The sequence below is a fragment of the Medicago truncatula genome, chromosome 2 (assembly GCF_003473485.1).
Source record: "Medicago truncatula cultivar Jemalong A17 chromosome 2, MtrunA17r5.0-ANR, whole genome shotgun sequence".
In the NCBI taxonomy this organism is placed as follows: domain Eukaryota; kingdom Viridiplantae; phylum Streptophyta; class Magnoliopsida; order Fabales; family Fabaceae; genus Medicago; species Medicago truncatula.
Genome location: NC_053043.1, coordinates 4,490,890 through 4,510,012, shown reverse-complemented (window position 1 = coordinate 4,510,012; position 19,123 = coordinate 4,490,890). Strand labels below are relative to the sequence as shown.

The 19,123-nt window shown below is 35.6% G+C and overlaps 3 protein-coding genes across 3 annotated transcripts; all 3 read left to right on the top strand.

The window, feature by feature from the left end:
- Window positions 1-1,193: 1,193 nt before the first annotated feature.
- LOC11441283 (glutamate receptor 2.7) lies at window positions 1,194-5,032 on the top strand. The gene is made up of 5 exons (XM_024776218.2): window positions 1,194-1,583; window positions 1,687-2,981; window positions 3,244-3,532; window positions 3,772-4,169; window positions 4,383-5,032. The coding sequence occupies exons 1-5, from the start codon at window positions 1,298-1,300 to the stop codon at window positions 4,938-4,940; spliced, it is 2,826 nt and encodes a 941-aa protein (XP_024631986.1). The 5' UTR covers window positions 1,194-1,297; the 3' UTR covers window positions 4,941-5,032.
- Window positions 5,033-5,834: 802 nt separating this feature from the next.
- On the top strand, window positions 5,835-7,721 carry LOC112419255 (glutamate receptor 2.1). The gene is made up of 2 exons (XM_024776458.1): window positions 5,835-6,020; window positions 6,888-7,721. The coding sequence occupies exons 1-2, from the start codon at window positions 5,835-5,837 to the stop codon at window positions 7,719-7,721; spliced, it is 1,020 nt and encodes a 339-aa protein (XP_024632226.1).
- Window positions 7,722-13,323: 5,602 nt separating this feature from the next.
- Window positions 13,324-14,603, top strand: LOC11446077 (acyl-CoA--sterol O-acyltransferase 1). The gene has a single exon (XM_003593652.4). The coding sequence runs from the start codon at window positions 13,387-13,389 to the stop codon at window positions 14,392-14,394; it is 1,008 nt and encodes a 335-aa protein (XP_003593700.2). The 5' UTR covers window positions 13,324-13,386; the 3' UTR covers window positions 14,395-14,603.
- The last annotated feature ends 4,520 nt before the right edge of the window (window positions 14,604-19,123 follow it).

The following is a 19,123-nucleotide window of genomic DNA, read 5'->3' as shown; positions in this document are numbered from 1 at the left end:
AAAATTTAGTGATTACTATGGTAAATTGACATTTCCAACAATTTCCTTGGACAATATCTATCTCAATCCAATCTATTTTGAGGTTTACATTTTTATTTTTATCTAATGGAAGTCTCACATTTTACTACTAAGACCCTTATACAGATGCAGGGTCTGTGGATAGCAAAAGTCTCACTTGATACAAGTTTAAGATGCTAAACATAAGGCTAATATTTAGATCAGAAATTCAGTATGCATCCATAGAACGTATTATATATTTACAAACTTATATACGAATGAGATGGCTTTATGGAATTGGCCAACATTAATTGTGAATATTGTATTTTGTGGACACATGTAAAAGCCTAAAAGTCCTTAAGTTTGGGGTCCACTTCTCATAGCTGGCCAATATAGTACTCAGAGAGCTAGTCCCAACAAGAATCTTTGTTTCCAAGAAGCAACCATTTTTTGGTGAATTTTCAACTCACCTACCTAAGCATGGCATATAATTAACCACGTAAAATGCAATATCCTATAACAATATAAACTAAATTTAATTAGTTCCTCAAACATAAGATGTGCTAATGCAGTAAAGAATCACAGCCATGACCACTAGCAGCTAGTTGAGACCACAGCAGTTATTTTCTCTCAAAAATTTTGTGGATATGGATGTTTTGTCTGTGTCTGATTGGCTTATCTTCCACGTTGGACACTTTCAAAATCAATAATCTCTGCGCATCTTTTAATATTCTTACATCCAAATTTCTAGCCTAAACTTCAAATCCTTAAGACTATTTGGACACAAGAAAAGATTACATCACAAAATTAGAAAATAGAATCTTCTTTTATTCCTGCTGCATGCTTCATAGTATGAATTCTGGAAATGTATAAGCATAATAATTCTATCCATTTTTTAAAAATGCAAAATATTAATCACTTTTTCTTTTTTTAATCTCTTAAAACTGTATAATTTATTTATTTAATACTTCTTTGTTTTAACCGTTGAAGAAAATACTGCTCCTTATAAGCACTTTCCCTCAATTCCCTCCCTTAAGAGGTGCTATGACTAGTCTTCCACACACCCAAATTTGTCTTCAAGTATGGAGTCAACATCATATATAATTGACAAAGTCAAAGATTCAATTTCCATGAACCTACCAGAATCCTTGGCATCTAAGTATATTAATTTTTATTTGTATTGCCTTCCTTTTCTCACAACTTGCTCCTATTGCATGTAATATATAGGCAGCCAGTCCTTACACAAATTTTTAAACAAGGCTAGCTAGTAGATTATGTGAGCAAAAGATATTGAAGCAAAATGCATTACCTTTCAACTTTTCCTCAAGCACTTGCAAGAATATGGCTATTCTTTGTCTTACTCGTCCCTTTTGCTCTCATTTACGGTATCCGAGATGAAACTATGAATTCAGACAACAAAGTTATATCCATCGGGGTGATCATTGATGGTGATTCTCGTATTGGGAAAGAACAAGAAGTAGCCATGGACATTGCAGCCCAAAGTTACAACAACACTTCAAAGAACTACAAGTTAGCTCTCTACTTCAAGAACTCCACAAAGGATACCCTCAAGGCCATCAAAATTGGTTAGTATATCTAATATTTGCTGAGAAAAACATTAAAAGTCCATGCCCTTTTGGGTATCTTTCTTAAAGGTGTATAAGAATAATATGAGCCCGTGTATTGCAGCCGAAGAGATGATTAATGTGCAAAAGGTGCAAGTGATTATAGGGATGCAAACATGGCAAGAAGCAGCTATGGTGGCTGAAGTAGGAAGCAAAGCTCAAGTTCCAGTCATATCCTTTGTAGCTCCTACCATTACCCCACCATTGATGGAAGCTCGGTGGCCTTTTCTGGTGAGACTAGCTAACACTGGTACAGCATATATAAAATGCATTGCAGAAATAGTGCAGGCTTATAGCTGGAAGAAAGTAGTAGTAATCTACGAAGATAACGGGTACGGTGGAGATTACGGGATGCTAGCTCTGCTAGCTGAGGCACTTCAGGACGTGGACTCAATGATCGAGCACCGCTTAGTCCTTCCACCAATTTCTTCTCTACAGGATCCAGAAGAGCTAGTTAGTGAAGAGATGCTAAAGTTAAAACAAACACAGTCTCGCGTTTTCATAGTGCTGAAATCATCATTAGAAATGGCAATTCATGTGTTCAAAGAAGCTTCAAAAGTTGGACTAGTGGATAAAGAATCGGCTTGGATGATCCCGGAGAGCATAGCTAATTTGCTGGACTCTGTCAATAAGTCTGCTATATCTTATATGGAAGGTGCTTTAGGAATTAAGACCTACTACTCGGAAAGAAGCAGGGAGTATAAAGAATTTGAGGCTCAATTCCGGAGAACGTTTTGGTCAAAGAATCCAGAGGAAGATAACCGATACCCAGGATTTTATGCTCTACAAGCATATGATAGCATTAACATTGTAACTCAAGCTTTGAACAGAATGACCAGTAGGAAGAATAGCAGCCCAAAGACTTTACTAAGAGAAATACTTTCTTGCAATTTCCTTGGTTTAAGTGGCCATATTCAACTTGAATCTGGCCAACTCATGCAGAAGAATCTTGTCTTAAGGATAGTAAATGTGGCTGGGAAGAGTTACAAGGAATTATGCTTTTGGACTCAACAACATGGATTTACTACAATCCACCATGCAGGACAAGGTGGAAATAAGGTTGCTGGAAATACAAAATGTTTCAGGGGTGTACGGTGGCCTGGGAATTGGGCCCGTATTCCAAAGGGCTGGAACATGCCCACAGAAAAAAATCCATTGAGAATTGCAGTCAGAAGCAGAACCTCGTTTTCCAGGTTTGTCAAGGTTGTGTATGGCCAGAATGGAGAGCCTGATAAATATACTGGATTCTGCATTGAAATTTTTGAGCATGTACTGAACCATTTGGGGTACGATCTGCCATATAGTTATTATCCCATCGATGGAACCTATAATGATTTGGTTCAGCTTGTCTATAACAAGGTATCAAATCTATCTTTTCTTCTCTTTGAAATGAAATGCTTAATTTTGGTTTCTATTTGATTATCATCCTCCTCCCTATCAACTCAATACTAGTCCTTTCTGTGATGATGTGTTCAATCACAGAGGAGCTCTCAAATAAGTTTATAATTAGCAATTTGGAATATTTAATAACTTGCACTAAATGCAACTTTTTGAGAATAAATATGTTTTTGCTATATTGATTTGGAATTGTTGTTTATATGTGGCTAAACAATGATGGAAGACTTATGATGCTGTTGTTGGGGACATGACCATAATAGAGGAAAGGTTGCCGTATGTGGATTTTACAGTGCCATATGCAGAATCAGGATTGTCAATGATAGTTCCGATGAAGCCTGGAGAGTCAGCATGGATGTTTATGAAGCCATTTACCTTGGAATTATGGCTGGTTACAGGTGCAATCTTGATTTACACAATGTTAGTTGTTTGGTATCTCGAGAGAGAACCGAACCCAGAGTTTCAGCTCAGTACAGCTCTTTGGTTTACCTTCTCCTCTTTGTTCTTCGCTCATAGTGAGTATCAATTTTTTTTATCATTGGGAATCAAACTTGGTACTCCGCGGTTTACAACACTCGCACACACTGCACATGAACCACTTTCGTTAGACCCCAATGGTCCATATCAATCTCAAACTTCCTTACAGTTTTGATGCGAAATAAAATTATGCAAAACAGACAAACCTGTTACAGAAAGCTCCTAATTTGAAACATTGAATTTGAACTCATCTAATGTCTATGATTTTATTTTGCAGGGGCAGAAATGCACAGCAACTTAACTCGAGTTGTGATGGTCTCATGGCTCTTTCTTGTATTGATTGTCACCTCAAGCTACACAGCTAGTCTTTCTTCAATGCTCACAGTTAAACAGTTGCGACCAAATGTAACAGACATTCAGTGGCTGAAGAACAACAACAAGAAAATTGGTTGTGACGGCGACTCATTTGTTAGGACGTTCCTAGAGAAAGTTGAAAAGTTCAAGCCAGAGAATATCATAAACATTACCGATGAATACAAATATAATGATGCATTCTCTAATAACAGCATAGCAGCTGCTTTTCTTGAGCTCCCATATGAAAAAGTATTTGTCAGTAAATACTGCAAGAGATACACTGGCTTCACTCCTAGAACTAGATTTGGAGGATTTGGATTTGTAAGTAATGATGCAATTTAACATATTAATGCCCTTCTTCATCCTTGATTTATCAATTACACTCAAAAAGATGTACACCTTTACTTATTATTAATTCAATAAATATCCTTGTATGTATGAAGTTGAATTCAGTCAGAAGTGAGACTAACTATTTATGAATTCAAGTATTGTAATATCGGATATATGAACTAAAGATCGTGTAATTTCATGCAGATGTTCCAGAAAGGCTCTCCCCTTGTGAAAGATGTATCGAAAGCTATATTGCATCTCTCAGAAAAGGCAGAGTTGAAAAGATTGGAAGAAAAGTGGTTAATTAGCTCACAGGATTGCTCCAACAACGTTACATCCTCGAACGAGACGAATAGTTTGAATCTTGGAAGCTTATGGGTCCTATATGTCATGTCTGGTGCTACTTCTACTATTTGTGTGCTAATACAAACCATCAAGTGGCTAAAATCCAATCAGCCACATGAAGACTTGCCACCAGAAGAAGGTAATGGCACGCCAAGTGATGAAAGGGTGTGGAAAAAGGCGATTACATTTGCAAAGCAGATTTATAGCAAAAAGCACAATAATTCAAGCAAGGAACAAGATGTAATCGACTGTTCTTCGAGATCAGGTCATGCGAGCATCGCTGATACTCCTGAGCATTCAGAGGAACTCGCTTCTATACCAAAAGACGTACATATTACACCATATAACATAGGAACTTTAGAACCACATACACTTCAAAATAATTGTCATATCAGACACTGTACAAACCAACTTTAATTAGTTACTGTGGAGATTCAATTGTGTAAGTATTGAAAAATAATAGATTCATTCATATCATTCAATAAAATTGTTCTTTCTCTTTGTTTGTACCTATCAATTTTCCGTTTCTTCTCTTTGCACATTGGCATTTGGAAAATAATCTGCATTATATTCTATAATTCATCACAAGTCTCTCATTTCCCACTCCCTTCATAATTATAACACCATTTACAAAAAAAAATAAAAAAAATTGTCCCTAAATATAATACTACCATGTACCATCTACAAATTTCTAGATGCATTTACTAGTTTTTTTTTTCAAATATATCCCTTATTAATACCCTTTGGAATCAAATATAAACAAAAATGATAGTTGAAAAGTTGATGTATATGGACTACATTTTTAATCACATATGTTGACTTATCAAAATTTTGCTTATATTTCATTCCGAATGGAGTTTGATAAATTTACACAAAGGGAAAATTAACATTAAATATATCTATGCAAAGGGAAAATTTGACTTATCTTAATACTTGTAATTTTAGGAAGATGATCTTGTATAAAGCGACTGAGAGAAAAATATTATTCTCTCAAAAATATGGTTATGCCTAACACTAAAACATCTCAAAATATGATTAACATGGTATAAACGAGTACTCCAAGGTTATATCCATTGGTGTGATCGTTGATGTTAACTCTCGTATTGGGAAAGAACAAGAACTAGCGGAAATTGCATCCCAAAGTTACAGCAACACTTCAAAGAACTACAAGTTGGTTCTCTATTTTCAGAATTCCACCAAGGATACCCTCAAGGCCATCAAAATTGGTTAGTATATCTAATATTTTTCTGAGAAAAACATTAAAAGTCCATGCCCTTTTTGGTATCTTTCTTAAAGGTGTATAAGAATAATATGAGCCCGTGTATTGCAGCCGAAGAGATGATTAATGTGCAAAAGGTGCAAGTGATTATAGGGATGCACACATGGCCAGAAGCAGCTATAATGGAAGATATAGGAAGCAAAGCTCAAGTTCCTATCATATCCTTTGCAGCACCTACCATTACCCCACCTTTGATGAATAATCGATGGCCTTTTCTAGTGAGACTAGCTAACAATGGTACGACATACATAAAATGCATTGCAGAAATAGTGCATGCTTATTGCTGGAAGAGAGTAGTAGTAATTTGTTGAGATTTTACTTCAAATTTGTGGTCTGGAAGAACAGAGAAATCGTGACACGAATTTGGCATCGTGACACGATTTCATGATGCCGTGAGCTAGTTTGCAGGGTGCCAAATCGTGACACGATCTTAAGGAATCGTGACACGATTTGCAAACTTGCTCGTTAAGTTTCTATGATAAGGACTGGTCGTACCTTGGGACGTACGTACCAATCGTGACACGATCTGGAAATCGTGACACGATTTTATCAGTGGAAGGCTAGTATTTAAGTGTTCTTGTGCAGATTTGAAAGAGAGTTGGAAGAGAGAGAAACTTGGGAAATCAAAGGGAGTAACTCTAGGGTTTAGGGTCTTTGATTAGAGCTTCTCTTGGGTTGGGAAACATTGTAAACACCTTGGTGAGTGTAAATCATTGAGTGTCTTGTTCTTGGTGAAATTGGGAGAAAAGGGTAGAAATTAGGGTTGTTCTTTGTGAACTTGTCAAAGCTAATTTCTTGTAACCCTTTTGTATCTCTTTTGTAAGAACTCATTGATAGTGGATTGGAGAGTTCAATCTCTCCTCCAGAGTAGGTCAAGTTTGGACAGAACTGGGTGAACAATCTTTGGTGTCTTTGTTTTCTTCTTCCCTCTCCTTTTATCTTGTGCTTGTGGTTTTTGCTTTTCACTTTGTTTCCTAGATTAGATCTAGGTGTTGTTATTGTTGATTATTGCTTGCACTCACTTTGTTATTGGTTACTACTTTCCTTTGCTCCACACATCATATTTCGTATTGGTGTGATTTGAGACCGGAATTCACAACATAATCTACAAAGATGATGGGTATGGTGGAGATTATGGGATGCTAACCCTGTTAGGTGAAGCCCTTCAAGATGTGGATTCAATGATTGAGCACTGCTTAATCCTTCCCTTGATTTCTTCTCTACATGATCCAGGAGAGCTAATTAGTAAAGAGATGATTAAGTTAACCCAAACACAGTCTCGTGTGTTCATAGTGCTGCAATCATCATTAGAAATGGAAATTCATGTGTTCAAAGAAGCTTCAAAAGTTGGACTAGTGGATAAAGAATCGGTTTGGATGATCCCGGAGAGCATAGCTAATTTGCTGGACTCTGTCAATAAGTCTGCTATATCTTATATGGAAGGTGCTTTAGGAATTAAGACCTACTACTCGGAAAGAAGCAGGGAGTATAAAGAATTTAAGGCTCAATTCCAGAGAACGTTTTGGTCAAAGAATCCAGAGGAAGATAACCGATACCCAGGATTTTATGCTCTACAAGCATATGATAGCATTAACATTGTAACTCAAGCTTTCAACAGAATGACCAGTAGGAACAATAGCAGCCCAAAATTTTTACTAAGCGAAATACAGTCTAGCAATTTCATTGGTTTAAGTGGCCATATTCAACTTGAAGCTGGACAAGTCATGCAGAAGAATCTTGTCCTAAGGATAGTTAATGTGGCTGGGAAAAGTTACAAGGAATTATGTTTTTGGACCGAACAGCATGGCTTCACTACAATCAACCATGCAGGACAAGGTGGAAATAAGGTTACTGGAAAAACAGAATGTTTCAGGGGTGTCCACTGGCCTGGGAATTTAGACCGTGGTCCAAAGGGCTGAACATGCCTACAGAAAAAAAAAACCATTGAAAATTGCAGTCAAAAGTACCTATTTTTCCAAGTATGTCAAGGTTGAGTATGGCCAGAATGGAAAGCCTGATAAATATAGTGGATTCTGCATTGATATTTTTGAGCATGTGCTAAACCATTTGGGGTACGGTCTGCCTCGGCCATATAGGTATTATCCCATCAATGGAACCTATAATGATATGGTTCAGCTTGTCTATAACAAGGTATCAAATCTATCTTTTCTTTGAAATGAAATGTTTTATTTTGGTTTCTATTTTATTATCATTATCCCCCCTATCAATTGAAGACTCATCCCTTTCTGTGATGATGTCTTCATAGACTAGCCGTCGAATATGACAAAGTTCATTTATCATTAGCGATTAGGAATAGTGAATAACTGACATTAAATGCAACTTAACTATTTTGAGAATTGATTGTTTTTTATTTATTGATTGGGACTTTTTGTTTATGTTTGGTTAAACAATGATGGAAGACTTACGACGCTTTTGTTGGGGACACGGCCATAATAGAGGAAAGATTGAGGTATGTGGATTTTACATTGCCATATGCAGAATCAGGATTGTCGATGATAGTTCCATTGAAGACGGAAGATTCAGCATGGATGTTTATGAAGCCATTTACCTGGGAATTGTGGCTGGGTACAGGTGCAATCTTGATTTACACAATGTGTGTTGTTTGGTATCTAGAGAGAGTACCCAACCCAGAGTTTCATGGAAACTGGAAGCTCCAGCTCAGCACAGCTCTTTGGTTTACCTTCTCTTCTCTCTTCTTTGCTCATAGTGAGTATCAATCTCATACTTCTTTGTCATTTTCATGCTAAATAAGATTATGCAGAACATGCAACCCTGTACAATAAAACTCCTAATTTAAAACAGTGAATTAATTAACAAGTAATGTCTTAGTTTTCATCTCGCAGGGGAAAATATGCACAGCAGCTTAACTCGAGTGGTGATGGTCTCATGGCTCTTTCTTGTATTGATTCTCACCTCAAGCTACACAGCTAGTCTTTCTTCAATGCTCACATTTAAACAGCTGCGAGCAGATGTCACAGATATTCAACGGCTGAAGGACAACAACAAGAAAGTTGGTTGTGACGGCGACTCATTTGTTAGGACGTTCTTAGAAAAAGTTAAAAAGTTCAAGCCAGAGAATATCATAAGCGTTTATGAATACAAGTATGATGATGCATTCGCTAATAACAGCATTGCAGCTGCTTTTCTTGAGATCCCGTATGAAAAAGTATTCATCGATGAATACTGCAAGAAATACACTGGCTCCACTCCGAGTATTAGATTTGGAGGATTGGGCTTTGTAAGTGATGATACAGTTTAACACATTAATGCCCTTCTTCACCCTTTACAAAAATAAAAGGAATATATTAATGAAAGGAATAAATCCCAAGTAATGTGAGTACCTCTTGAAAATAAGCAAGCAAATGTATATGTAACCTTAACATTCAAGGTTGATACAATTAGTTGTCTCCTTCAAAGATAGTATTTTTTTAGGGAACCTTCAAAGATAGTATTAAAATTCATTTTGAGTTATGATCACTATACAGACCACAACAACTATAACCAAGCCTAATCTGTCATCATATATCTATAAAAACTTATTAATCTCTAGGTTTTGATAGTTTCTCTTATAATTTTTCTAGGTCTTCCTCCACCTCTAGCGGTTTGACTACCCTCCATTTGATCTACCTTCCATCTCTCTTAGGGATGGCAATTGGACCCAGACCCAATGGATACCCGCAAAAAATACCCACAATGGGTAGGGTAAAACCCCGCTTTTATGGATCTGGGCACGGGTACGGGTAATACCCACAAAATTAAATGGATATGGGCACGGGTAAGGGTACTATACTGCCCAGACCCACAGACCCGCATATACATATTTATATAATATCATAAATTTTTTTTTTTTTTTATGTATAATTAATTAATTTATTTAGCTATTTAAGCCTAAACCTAAACTTAAACCAAACACTTGCTTAATACAATAACAACTCCATCATGCCGGTGTATAATTTTTTAGGAATATTTCGGATGTTTTCTATTTGACTAAATATCACGGTTCATGTTATTTTATGAGTTAATTTTAAAAAATTGAGATCGTAGTTTTATTTCATTTGTGATATTTTTTTTTTGTTTTTCCATAGTTAAAGTGCGGGTAATGGGTGCGGGTATGGACACTTAAGTACCCATAGGGTATGGGGAAGGGGACTAAAGTTGTTGCCCACGAGGGTACGGGTACGGGTATTTTTTATAAATGCGGGTATGGGGACGGGCATTGTAGTACCTTACCCATTGGGTACCCATTGCCATCCCTAATCTCTCTCTAATGATGACATTATTAATCTGATCCCGACTAGCCTTTTCACACATCCAACGTAACATTGTCATGTCTGCTACAAAAGATTCAACTTCATCGTTCTACATCTTCTATCAGCCATAAAACAAAAGTCATCTTGAGTGTTTGTGTGTCTGTTTTATTTTCCTTTTTTTTCTTCTGTAAATTGGGTTATAGTTTTCTATTTGAAAAATGTTAAGCAATCTTGGTTAGATTCTTTTGAATGAGTGAATTTGAATACTTACTAATTTTCCTATGGTTGAATAGTCATTAGTATATATCTTGTTAAATTCAACAAATATCATTGTATAATGTTGCATTCATTCAAATGCCAGACATGTTATTTGTGAATTTTAGTATTACTATATTGGATATATAAAACAAAGATAATTTAAATTGACACAGATGTTCCAGAAAGGTTCTCCTCTCGTGAAAGATGTATCGAAAGCTATATTACATCTCTCAGAAAATGCAGAGTTGAAGAGATTGGAAGAAAAGTGGTACTTACCTCACAGGATTGCTCCAATAATGTGACATCCTCCAACGGTACGGATAGTTTGAAACTTGGAAGCTTATGGGCTCTATATGTTATCTCTGCCACCACTTCTACCATTTGTGTGCTAATATCAACCATCACGTGCCTAAAATCCAATCAGCCAGATGAAGACTTGCCACCAGAAGGCAATGTCACACAAACTGATGAAAGTGTGTGGAAAAAGGTTATTACATTTGCAAAGCAGATTTATAGCAAAATGCGTAATAATTCAAGCAAGGCACGGGATGTAACTGACTGTTCTTCGAGATCAGGTCATGCGAGTAAAGCCGATACCCCCGAGCAATCGCAGGAACCCGCTTCTCCGCCAAAAGAAGTACATACTACAACACATGACATAGGAACATAAGAACTACGTGCACTTCAAAACAATTGGCATATCAGACTGCACAAACCCATGCTGGACTGTGTTAGGATAAAGAATAAAGGAGTTAAAGTAGTTAGGAATAGTTAGATTAACTAGTTAATTTGAGGAGATTCAATTGGGTTAAGTACTGAAAAATAGTAGATTCGTTCATATGATTCAATAAAAATGTTCTTTCCTTTTGTTTGTACCTATCAATTATCCAATTCTCCTCTTTAGGTTTGTAACAGACTTTTCACTAACACACATTGGGATACCCTGCGGGTGCCATTTAATTTGGGAAAGGAGAGTTCTTTCTCACCATGGGAAAGTTAATCATGTCCATTAGATTAAATGAGGAACATATTCTTATCATACTCTCTCCACACTAAATTATTTTTTATATTATCTTTCATCATCTCTCTTTCATGTCCCACACCACCACCACTAAAGCACAAATTTAGCAACCCTTCTGACCACCACACACCACCATGGCTGCCGGAAAACTCAATTTCTCTAAGTTTTATATGGGTGTTGTTTTAGAAAATAACAAGTTGAATTGTCCTTGTCCCAATATCATTCAGTTTTGCGAATTTCTTAAAATGAGGAACACAAATCCATCACCCAATCTGCCATGGATCTTCAAAATCCATCACACCAAGAACATGAAAAATAAAAACAAAACCTTGTTGGTGCTTTAAAACACATCAGTATTAAACTTAGACCGCAATTCTGGAAGCATTTCCGATATGATTAGGCGTGGAAGTAAGGGTGAAAAAACGGTGGACTAAGAAGGGAAAGCATAATGAAATTTCAGATTCCAATTTTGTCATCTACATGCTTGTTTTGATTATTCATTTGTGTATCAGATTTTTCTGGAATTTGATTTTAAGGATTTCACTCAATTTAGTATATCTTTCTATGGTTGTTGTGTTTATGCTGTTTGAAAGCATAATGGAATTTTGAAGAAGATGAAGAGAATAATGGGTTTGTTGTTAAATGTGAATGTGATGCGGTGGTAGTGGTGTAGGTGTGTGGGAACATGAGAGAGGATGAAAGATAGTATAAAAAATAATCTAGTGTGGAGAGAGTATGATAAAATCAATGTTCCTCTTGAATATAATGGTTGAGATTTACTTTCCCATGATGGGAAAGAAGTTTGCTTTCCCAAATTAAATGGCACCTACACTCCATTATATTTTATAAATTTTGTACTTTAGTTTTCTTTTGGTGTGTGGAGTATGGAAATATTTCAATAATGACATAATTAACGGTATTTCATTGGCTAATTCATCTAGTAATGATTACTTTAGTTTCTTTTAAATTGTTGATTACTGATTAATGATCAATAGCAATTCATCTAGTAATGCTTGCAACATCTTGGACTTACCGATACTATTTTATCATTGGCATCTTTAACATGGAAACAGAGTTGGTGATATCATGTGATAGACTTAAGTGTTACACTTTGTGTTACACTTAAAACAAGGTAGGATAAAAATTAGATTAAGTGTATTCTTGTTAATCTGATGAATTGATGATACTATGAGGACTAAACTTTTGATGCCACTGTACAAACAATGGAGTGTTACTCACAACACTTTTGATGTTATAGTGTTAACTTCACCAAAAATATCATTTTCTATGACTTCACTATAGAATTTTCCATTTCTAAAAACATTAGTTCTCTCTAACTAAAGCCTTGTATGATTTCTTAGAATTTTAGTATTTCATATTTTACCATATATAATAGTGTCTGATACGATTAACTTAAGGGAACTAATACTTTATTATTTGATACGGTTTAGTGTACTTGCCTAAAATCACCATCAGTATCTCCCTAAGATGTATAGAACTTTCAGTGAGTGGAAGAAAAACCTCACTCTAAATACAAAAGGAACACCATTACATTATTTCTTGTAAATAGAATACCAACACTAATTAGAAAAAACCTCACATAAGAAACTAATTTTTCTCTCTTTTCTTTTCCTCTCATGCACTTATTGTTGTTGTGTTGCTCTCTGGACTCTGATGGGATGGGATGATCCAAATGGTTTGCGAGCATGTTATTTTTAGGAGTGTAGAACCGTTTCTCCAACCACTTGAATTTATGGCTATGTAGAAATTAAGCACAGTGCCAGCCAATGGTGCCAGCCAATTTGTTTGACTACAAGAACCAAAAAACCTTTTGTCAAAATTACTACCATGTGCCATGCAAAAGTCATCAAAATGGCTTTACAAAATTTCCTACGTTCATAATATTTGCATAAAAATGAAGAAACACTAATAGATTTTTAAAATTTCTTACGTATATATATTCAGCTCAATTGGTCTACTCGTTAGTCTATATATGTGAGAATTTAGGGAGTATAGGAATATTAGGAGTTCGAGATGATAGAAGAAATCAACAACTTCATCATGGTTTGGACCGTAGCCACAACATTGTTTTGGTATAGCTACAGAATTGGGAAGGTAATTCCCAAAGGCAGAAAACGACTTGTATCCCTTTTTCCACCCATACTCATCCTTCTCCTTCTCCCTGTAAGGCTCACCTCTGTCCATCTTGGAAGCATTTCTTCATTCTTCCTTGCTTGGCTTTCCGCTTTCAAACTCCTTCTCTTCGCTTTTGCCAAAGGTCCCCTCGCATCAAATCCTCCTCTTTCTCTCCCTCACTTTGTACTCCTAGCCTCCCTTCCTATCAAATTCCAACACAACAACCATACAAATAAAAATCAAATTAAAGTTGCGCCTCTAAATTGGCGCGAGTTAGTAGTCATGTCCATTCTCTTGTATTTTTTTATTCCTAGCTATGAGAAGAGAGAAAGTTTTCATCCATTAATTTTGATGTCCTTATACGGTCTTCATTTGTACACTGGATTGGAAATATTTCTTACCGTTATTACTAAAATCGCTCGTAAAGTTGTACAAGTAGAGTTGGAGCAACCTTTCAACAAACCCTATCTAAGCACATCTGTGCAAGACTTCTGGGGAAGAAGGTGGAACATTATGGTCACACGTATCCTACACCCTTCCATATACGAACCAGTGATGAAGGCAGCTAGCCATGTCATAGGAAGAAAATGGGCCCCAATCCCTGCTGTAATGGTGACATTTACTGTGTCAGGGTTGATGCATGATTTGATCTTCTATCACATGAAGAGGGAGAAGGCCACATGGGAAGCTTGGGAACCATGTTGGGATTCAATGTGTTTCTTTTTCATCCATGGGGTGTGTGTGGCTCTTGAAATTGCATACAAGAAGATCTTCAAACCAAAACACCAGTTATTACCAAGGGTTGTGTCTTGTACCCTCACAATGGCCTTCGTTGTGTCTACTGCGTTATACTTCTTTGTTCCAGCTCTTGTTAGGTCTGGTGTAACATTCAAACAAAATATCTAGAGTTTCTATTGTACTTTATTTTTATTTTTATATTGTAAGTTTAAGATTTGTGGGTTCAAAATTTGTCCGTTTCTAAGATCCGGTGTTGAGCCACGGTGGTGTTGTCTATGTTCACTCTCATCTTGATGTTTGCACATGCAGCAAGGTTCAACTTCAAGATAGTAATCACAGTTAATGGTACAGGCATAATGCATTAATGATTGCATTGTTTTAGTACATGATTCCAATGAAACTTAGTGCAACCTCTAATTAATGGATGCAGCCTGGTTTTAATTTGCAGTGATGCTTGTGTTCAGCGCCGTAACTAACATTTTATAGGTCTTATGTCAAGTTTGAGAAAAAAAGCATCTTAAATACTTCATAATTATTTTTATTGATAAACGATGAATGTGACACACTTTAATTATAACAGTTGACATCTTAACTATACTAGAACCCTAAGTTATCATAATATTATGTTTTAAAATTCAAGCTATGGTGACATCCCAAAACATTGTGTGTCAAATCAACCTCTTCCTATAATTACTAGTAAAAAGGAATAACAACCAAAAAAAGTTGAGGTCAAACTAAACCCAACAAAGCTGAGTAAAATAATATGTAGGCATATCAAACGTATCTTAAAAAAATCAGACCTGATAAAACTATGATATTTAAACAAATCAGCCCTTATAAAACTAGGATATATAGATCACCATTCAAAATCTACAATTGGTTTACAAAATATCAACAAAAAAAAAGTTTCACTTTTGTTGGAAAGTCATAAGACTGCGGTTTCTTCGAGCATTTTGAGATGCAAAAACATAACAAAAACTAGTTAATCACATATTCGGATTATAAAATCCGAAATAAAACAAATAAGTTTCGAATTATAAAATTCAAATGGGAATGATCAATTTGAAGGCGCTTGAGAAGTGAGCATGGGGAGAAGAAAAAAAAATTGAAGGTTTGTTGAGCTTAAATCTGTTAGTGTTTGAGGCATTTGAAAATTGCTTTTATCCTTTCAATTTTACTCATTTTCATCCAAACTTTCAAAATTAACCCAGCGCAAGTTAACTCATGTTGGGTACCAAACATGAGTTAACTTACGCCGTCTTCAACTAGCGACGGTTAACTGCCGTTGAAAAAAAAAAAAAAAAAAACCTAAGGGTATGTTGAAGCTCATGAAAGTTGAAGGATTGAATATATATCATGTTAAAAGCCACTTACATGTATCAACCATTTGCCGTGGATACCTTGAAGTATGATGATGACTATGAGTTGAGTCCACTCAGCATTAACTACAAGCTTTCTATTTGGCAACCCATCAATCAATAAGGCAATAGAGCTTGCTTACAAACATGGTTGCTTTCTTTGGTTTTCTCTTAAAAGGATTTGTTTTTGTATAGTGTTTCAACTAAAGACAAAATTGATCATAAGAAAGCAAATAAAAAGTGTGGTATTATGAAACCTTATTCTCATCTGAAACGGAACATTTAGGAAAAAGAAATAAATGAACAAGAAATATAAGCATAGAATCACTTGTATTTATGGTTTCTTATCATCTACTTTATCTTTGCCACTTTTATTACAACTTCCACATGAATTTCATCAGCAACATCTTCCACCCATCTAAAGTAATCTTGTCTCCAATTCTTCTTGAACCAGAAAGTGCCAATAACTCCCCATAAAGTGCCAATAACATCTTTCATCATACTTCATTCTACAGGAGCTACCTCTACTACATGTAAGAGCTTTAGTAACAACAATTGTGTAACACGTGGAAAATATTGCATATATCTACTACTATTATCAACCAAAATAATCTTATTTTTTGAGGAGGATTTATTAACCAAATATGGTAACACTTTTTTCTAACAATTAAAAAAATCAAATGGTTTCATAAAAATTAATTTGAGTGAATAAGCAATTACCTTCTCGAAATTGCAACGTTCGTAAAAAATTCCCTAACTTTTAAGAAACTTTAATTTTTCCTTTGAAATTGTCAAACGTTAGTCAATTTACCCCCTCCGTCAATTTTCTCCGTTAGTCAACATGACATGGAATTTGACTGTCTACGTGGCACCGCCACATGTCTGACATGTCACGCCATGTCACAGGGGGTAAGTTTTTTTTTCCCATTTTTCCTTTTTGAAAAAAAAAAAACTGAATTTTTTTTTTTACGGTTATGAGGAAATACCTCCTTAAAATTTTACACTTATGTGTAAAATACCCTCTGAAATTGATAATAATCAAACAAATTGGTCAGTATGACAAAAAAAAATCTTCTGCTACCTATGACATGCATCAAAGGTAAATCCTTATTTGCTGGCCCAGTCTATTATCTTGTAATTTGTGTGGTAAGCATAGAGAATGTAACATTAATCCTTGTATAACAATGGAGTTTGAGGTCTAGAAGTTTAGTTTGGATTCTCAACTAAGGCTGCATATATATATGTTGTGACTTGTAAAGCCATTGAATCCAAATGCAGACTGTGCCTATTTTGTGCACCTTTCAATCATAAATCTTGGACATAATGTTTTGGTTGATGTTAAAATGCAAGGTTTGTTCATATAAAATATACAACTATTATCTACCAAACAAGAAATGATTCCAATAAAGACAATGGGTAAAATGAACATGCAAGCCATAAATTATAAAGGCAAACCAGTTTGTTGTTGCCATTTATCAGAAAATGCCCGAGAGGGAAATTTACAGCACGAAACAAATGTGGTTCATATAAGGATTCATCAAAGTTGTAGCGATGATTAATGTTATATTCTCTATGTGGAATAAAAGTTAAGGCTTTTAAGATTAAATACGATATTTTTTTTTAAATAATTAAACCCGGTATATCAATATACATATTCGAGGAATGTGGTTATCAATTTAAAAGCCATAACCTTTTTTTATTGCAAAAATAATTAAAAAAAAAAGGTTATGCGGCTATTGTAACATGTTTTCGTATTTTAATTAGTCATAGAGCATCTACAATGCTAAAATAAGATTTATGTTCTTTAAGCATTTTGATGGGTCCATCATTGCCATATGGGGATTCAAGAACAGATGGGGATTCTCTTAGTAGATACAGTCCAGTGCCAATCTACACCATTGAACGGTTATTTAATAATTTTGACTAAGTCAATTGTAGAAAAATGTGGGGTTGTTAATCCACTACACTCTCATGTCGATGATCTTATCCCTTCAAGAACAACCATGTAGTTTTACTCCAATGCAAAAATACAATATTTGTTCTTAATTTATTCTAAGTAGGTCCTACACTTCAGACTTCTCCCCTTTCTTCTTTTCCTTCCCCAACTCCACTTCCCCTCTCTCTTGTTTTCTTCTTTTTCTGACAAGTTAATGCAGAAAACAGTGTTCTCCAATATTCTTCAGGGAGAACCGTTCTCCAACATGGCATTCATGTCATTCCACTCCAATGGGATAGAACATAAAAACAAGTTCTCATGGCCTCCAGAACATGGCGTAAAATAGCATTGGAGTTGCTCTTATTATCATTCTCAAATAGGTATCTATCGAACTATATATATCATCCACGTGATTTATAACTTTATACCAAATAGTACAAGTCATATCAGTATGTTGATCGAAGATGAACAATTTACGGTCTCGTTACAACAAATTAACAACAACTCTAAATAAAAGATTCTAAGGCCAAATTGTGTTTCTGATAGGTGATGAATATTACCAAGTGCTAAATTACTCTAACTACTCATATATAAGAAACTAAAGATAATACTGAAATTCTTCGTTTATTCAATATAAGGTCATACAATGCTTATATAGGTAAATACACTCCCACAATAAGACAAGTGCACCATAACATATTCAATATTAATCACTACATTAGATCCTTCTAGATTAAGGTGAATCATCTTTGCTTCTAGAACTAGGTGAGTCACCATATAAATGCTCCTTATTTTAACTATCCTATCATTATCTATCCCTTCAAGATCAACCTTGTCCTCAAGGTTGTAAAAATAGGTTGATTGGACCAATTTTCCAAGATCCCAATGCTTGCTGAGGACCTTTCTGTTGAAGATACACACAAATGTTGACCGGGATCCCATTGATTGAAGTGGGCACAAGGAATTAGAAACGAACAAGCTGGTGTGAGCCTTGAATATAAGACATGTATCTCCCAAAATTGATGCATGCATAATTGAAATAAGGCTTTTGTTTGCAACAATGCATCCTGGTACCATTTCACAATTTCAACACCTATGAAGTTTTTTTTTTGAACAGCAAATTTTATTCAACAATCTGATCCCCGTTCAAGATGAACAGAGTTCGGTGAATCAGAGAATACAAACTAAAGGCGTCGTATATAGACGGAACATCCGAAAATAAACACCATAAAAATCACCCCTACACACAACACCTAGCTAAACTCTATCTGTAACACCCATGAGGCACCACACATCAACATAAACATCACCACCTAAAATAGAGTCCTTTAAGAAATGACCACTGAAAAACGTTATCCATAACCACCAATCGCCACTAGACAACCCAAAATAACACCCCTCTAAATAAATTACCCCTACGTCGTCACTTAAGTTGAGCCACTATTCTAAAGATCAATCAGCTTCTACCACCTTTGACCTCCGGTCCACCAAAAGAACACCAATAAAGCCCAAAAACAAACTTGAATCAAAGAACTGACTCCCGATCTCGAATCAAAGGCGATCGGCCCACCAGACTCCAGGACCAAACCAGACGGGCCCCCTT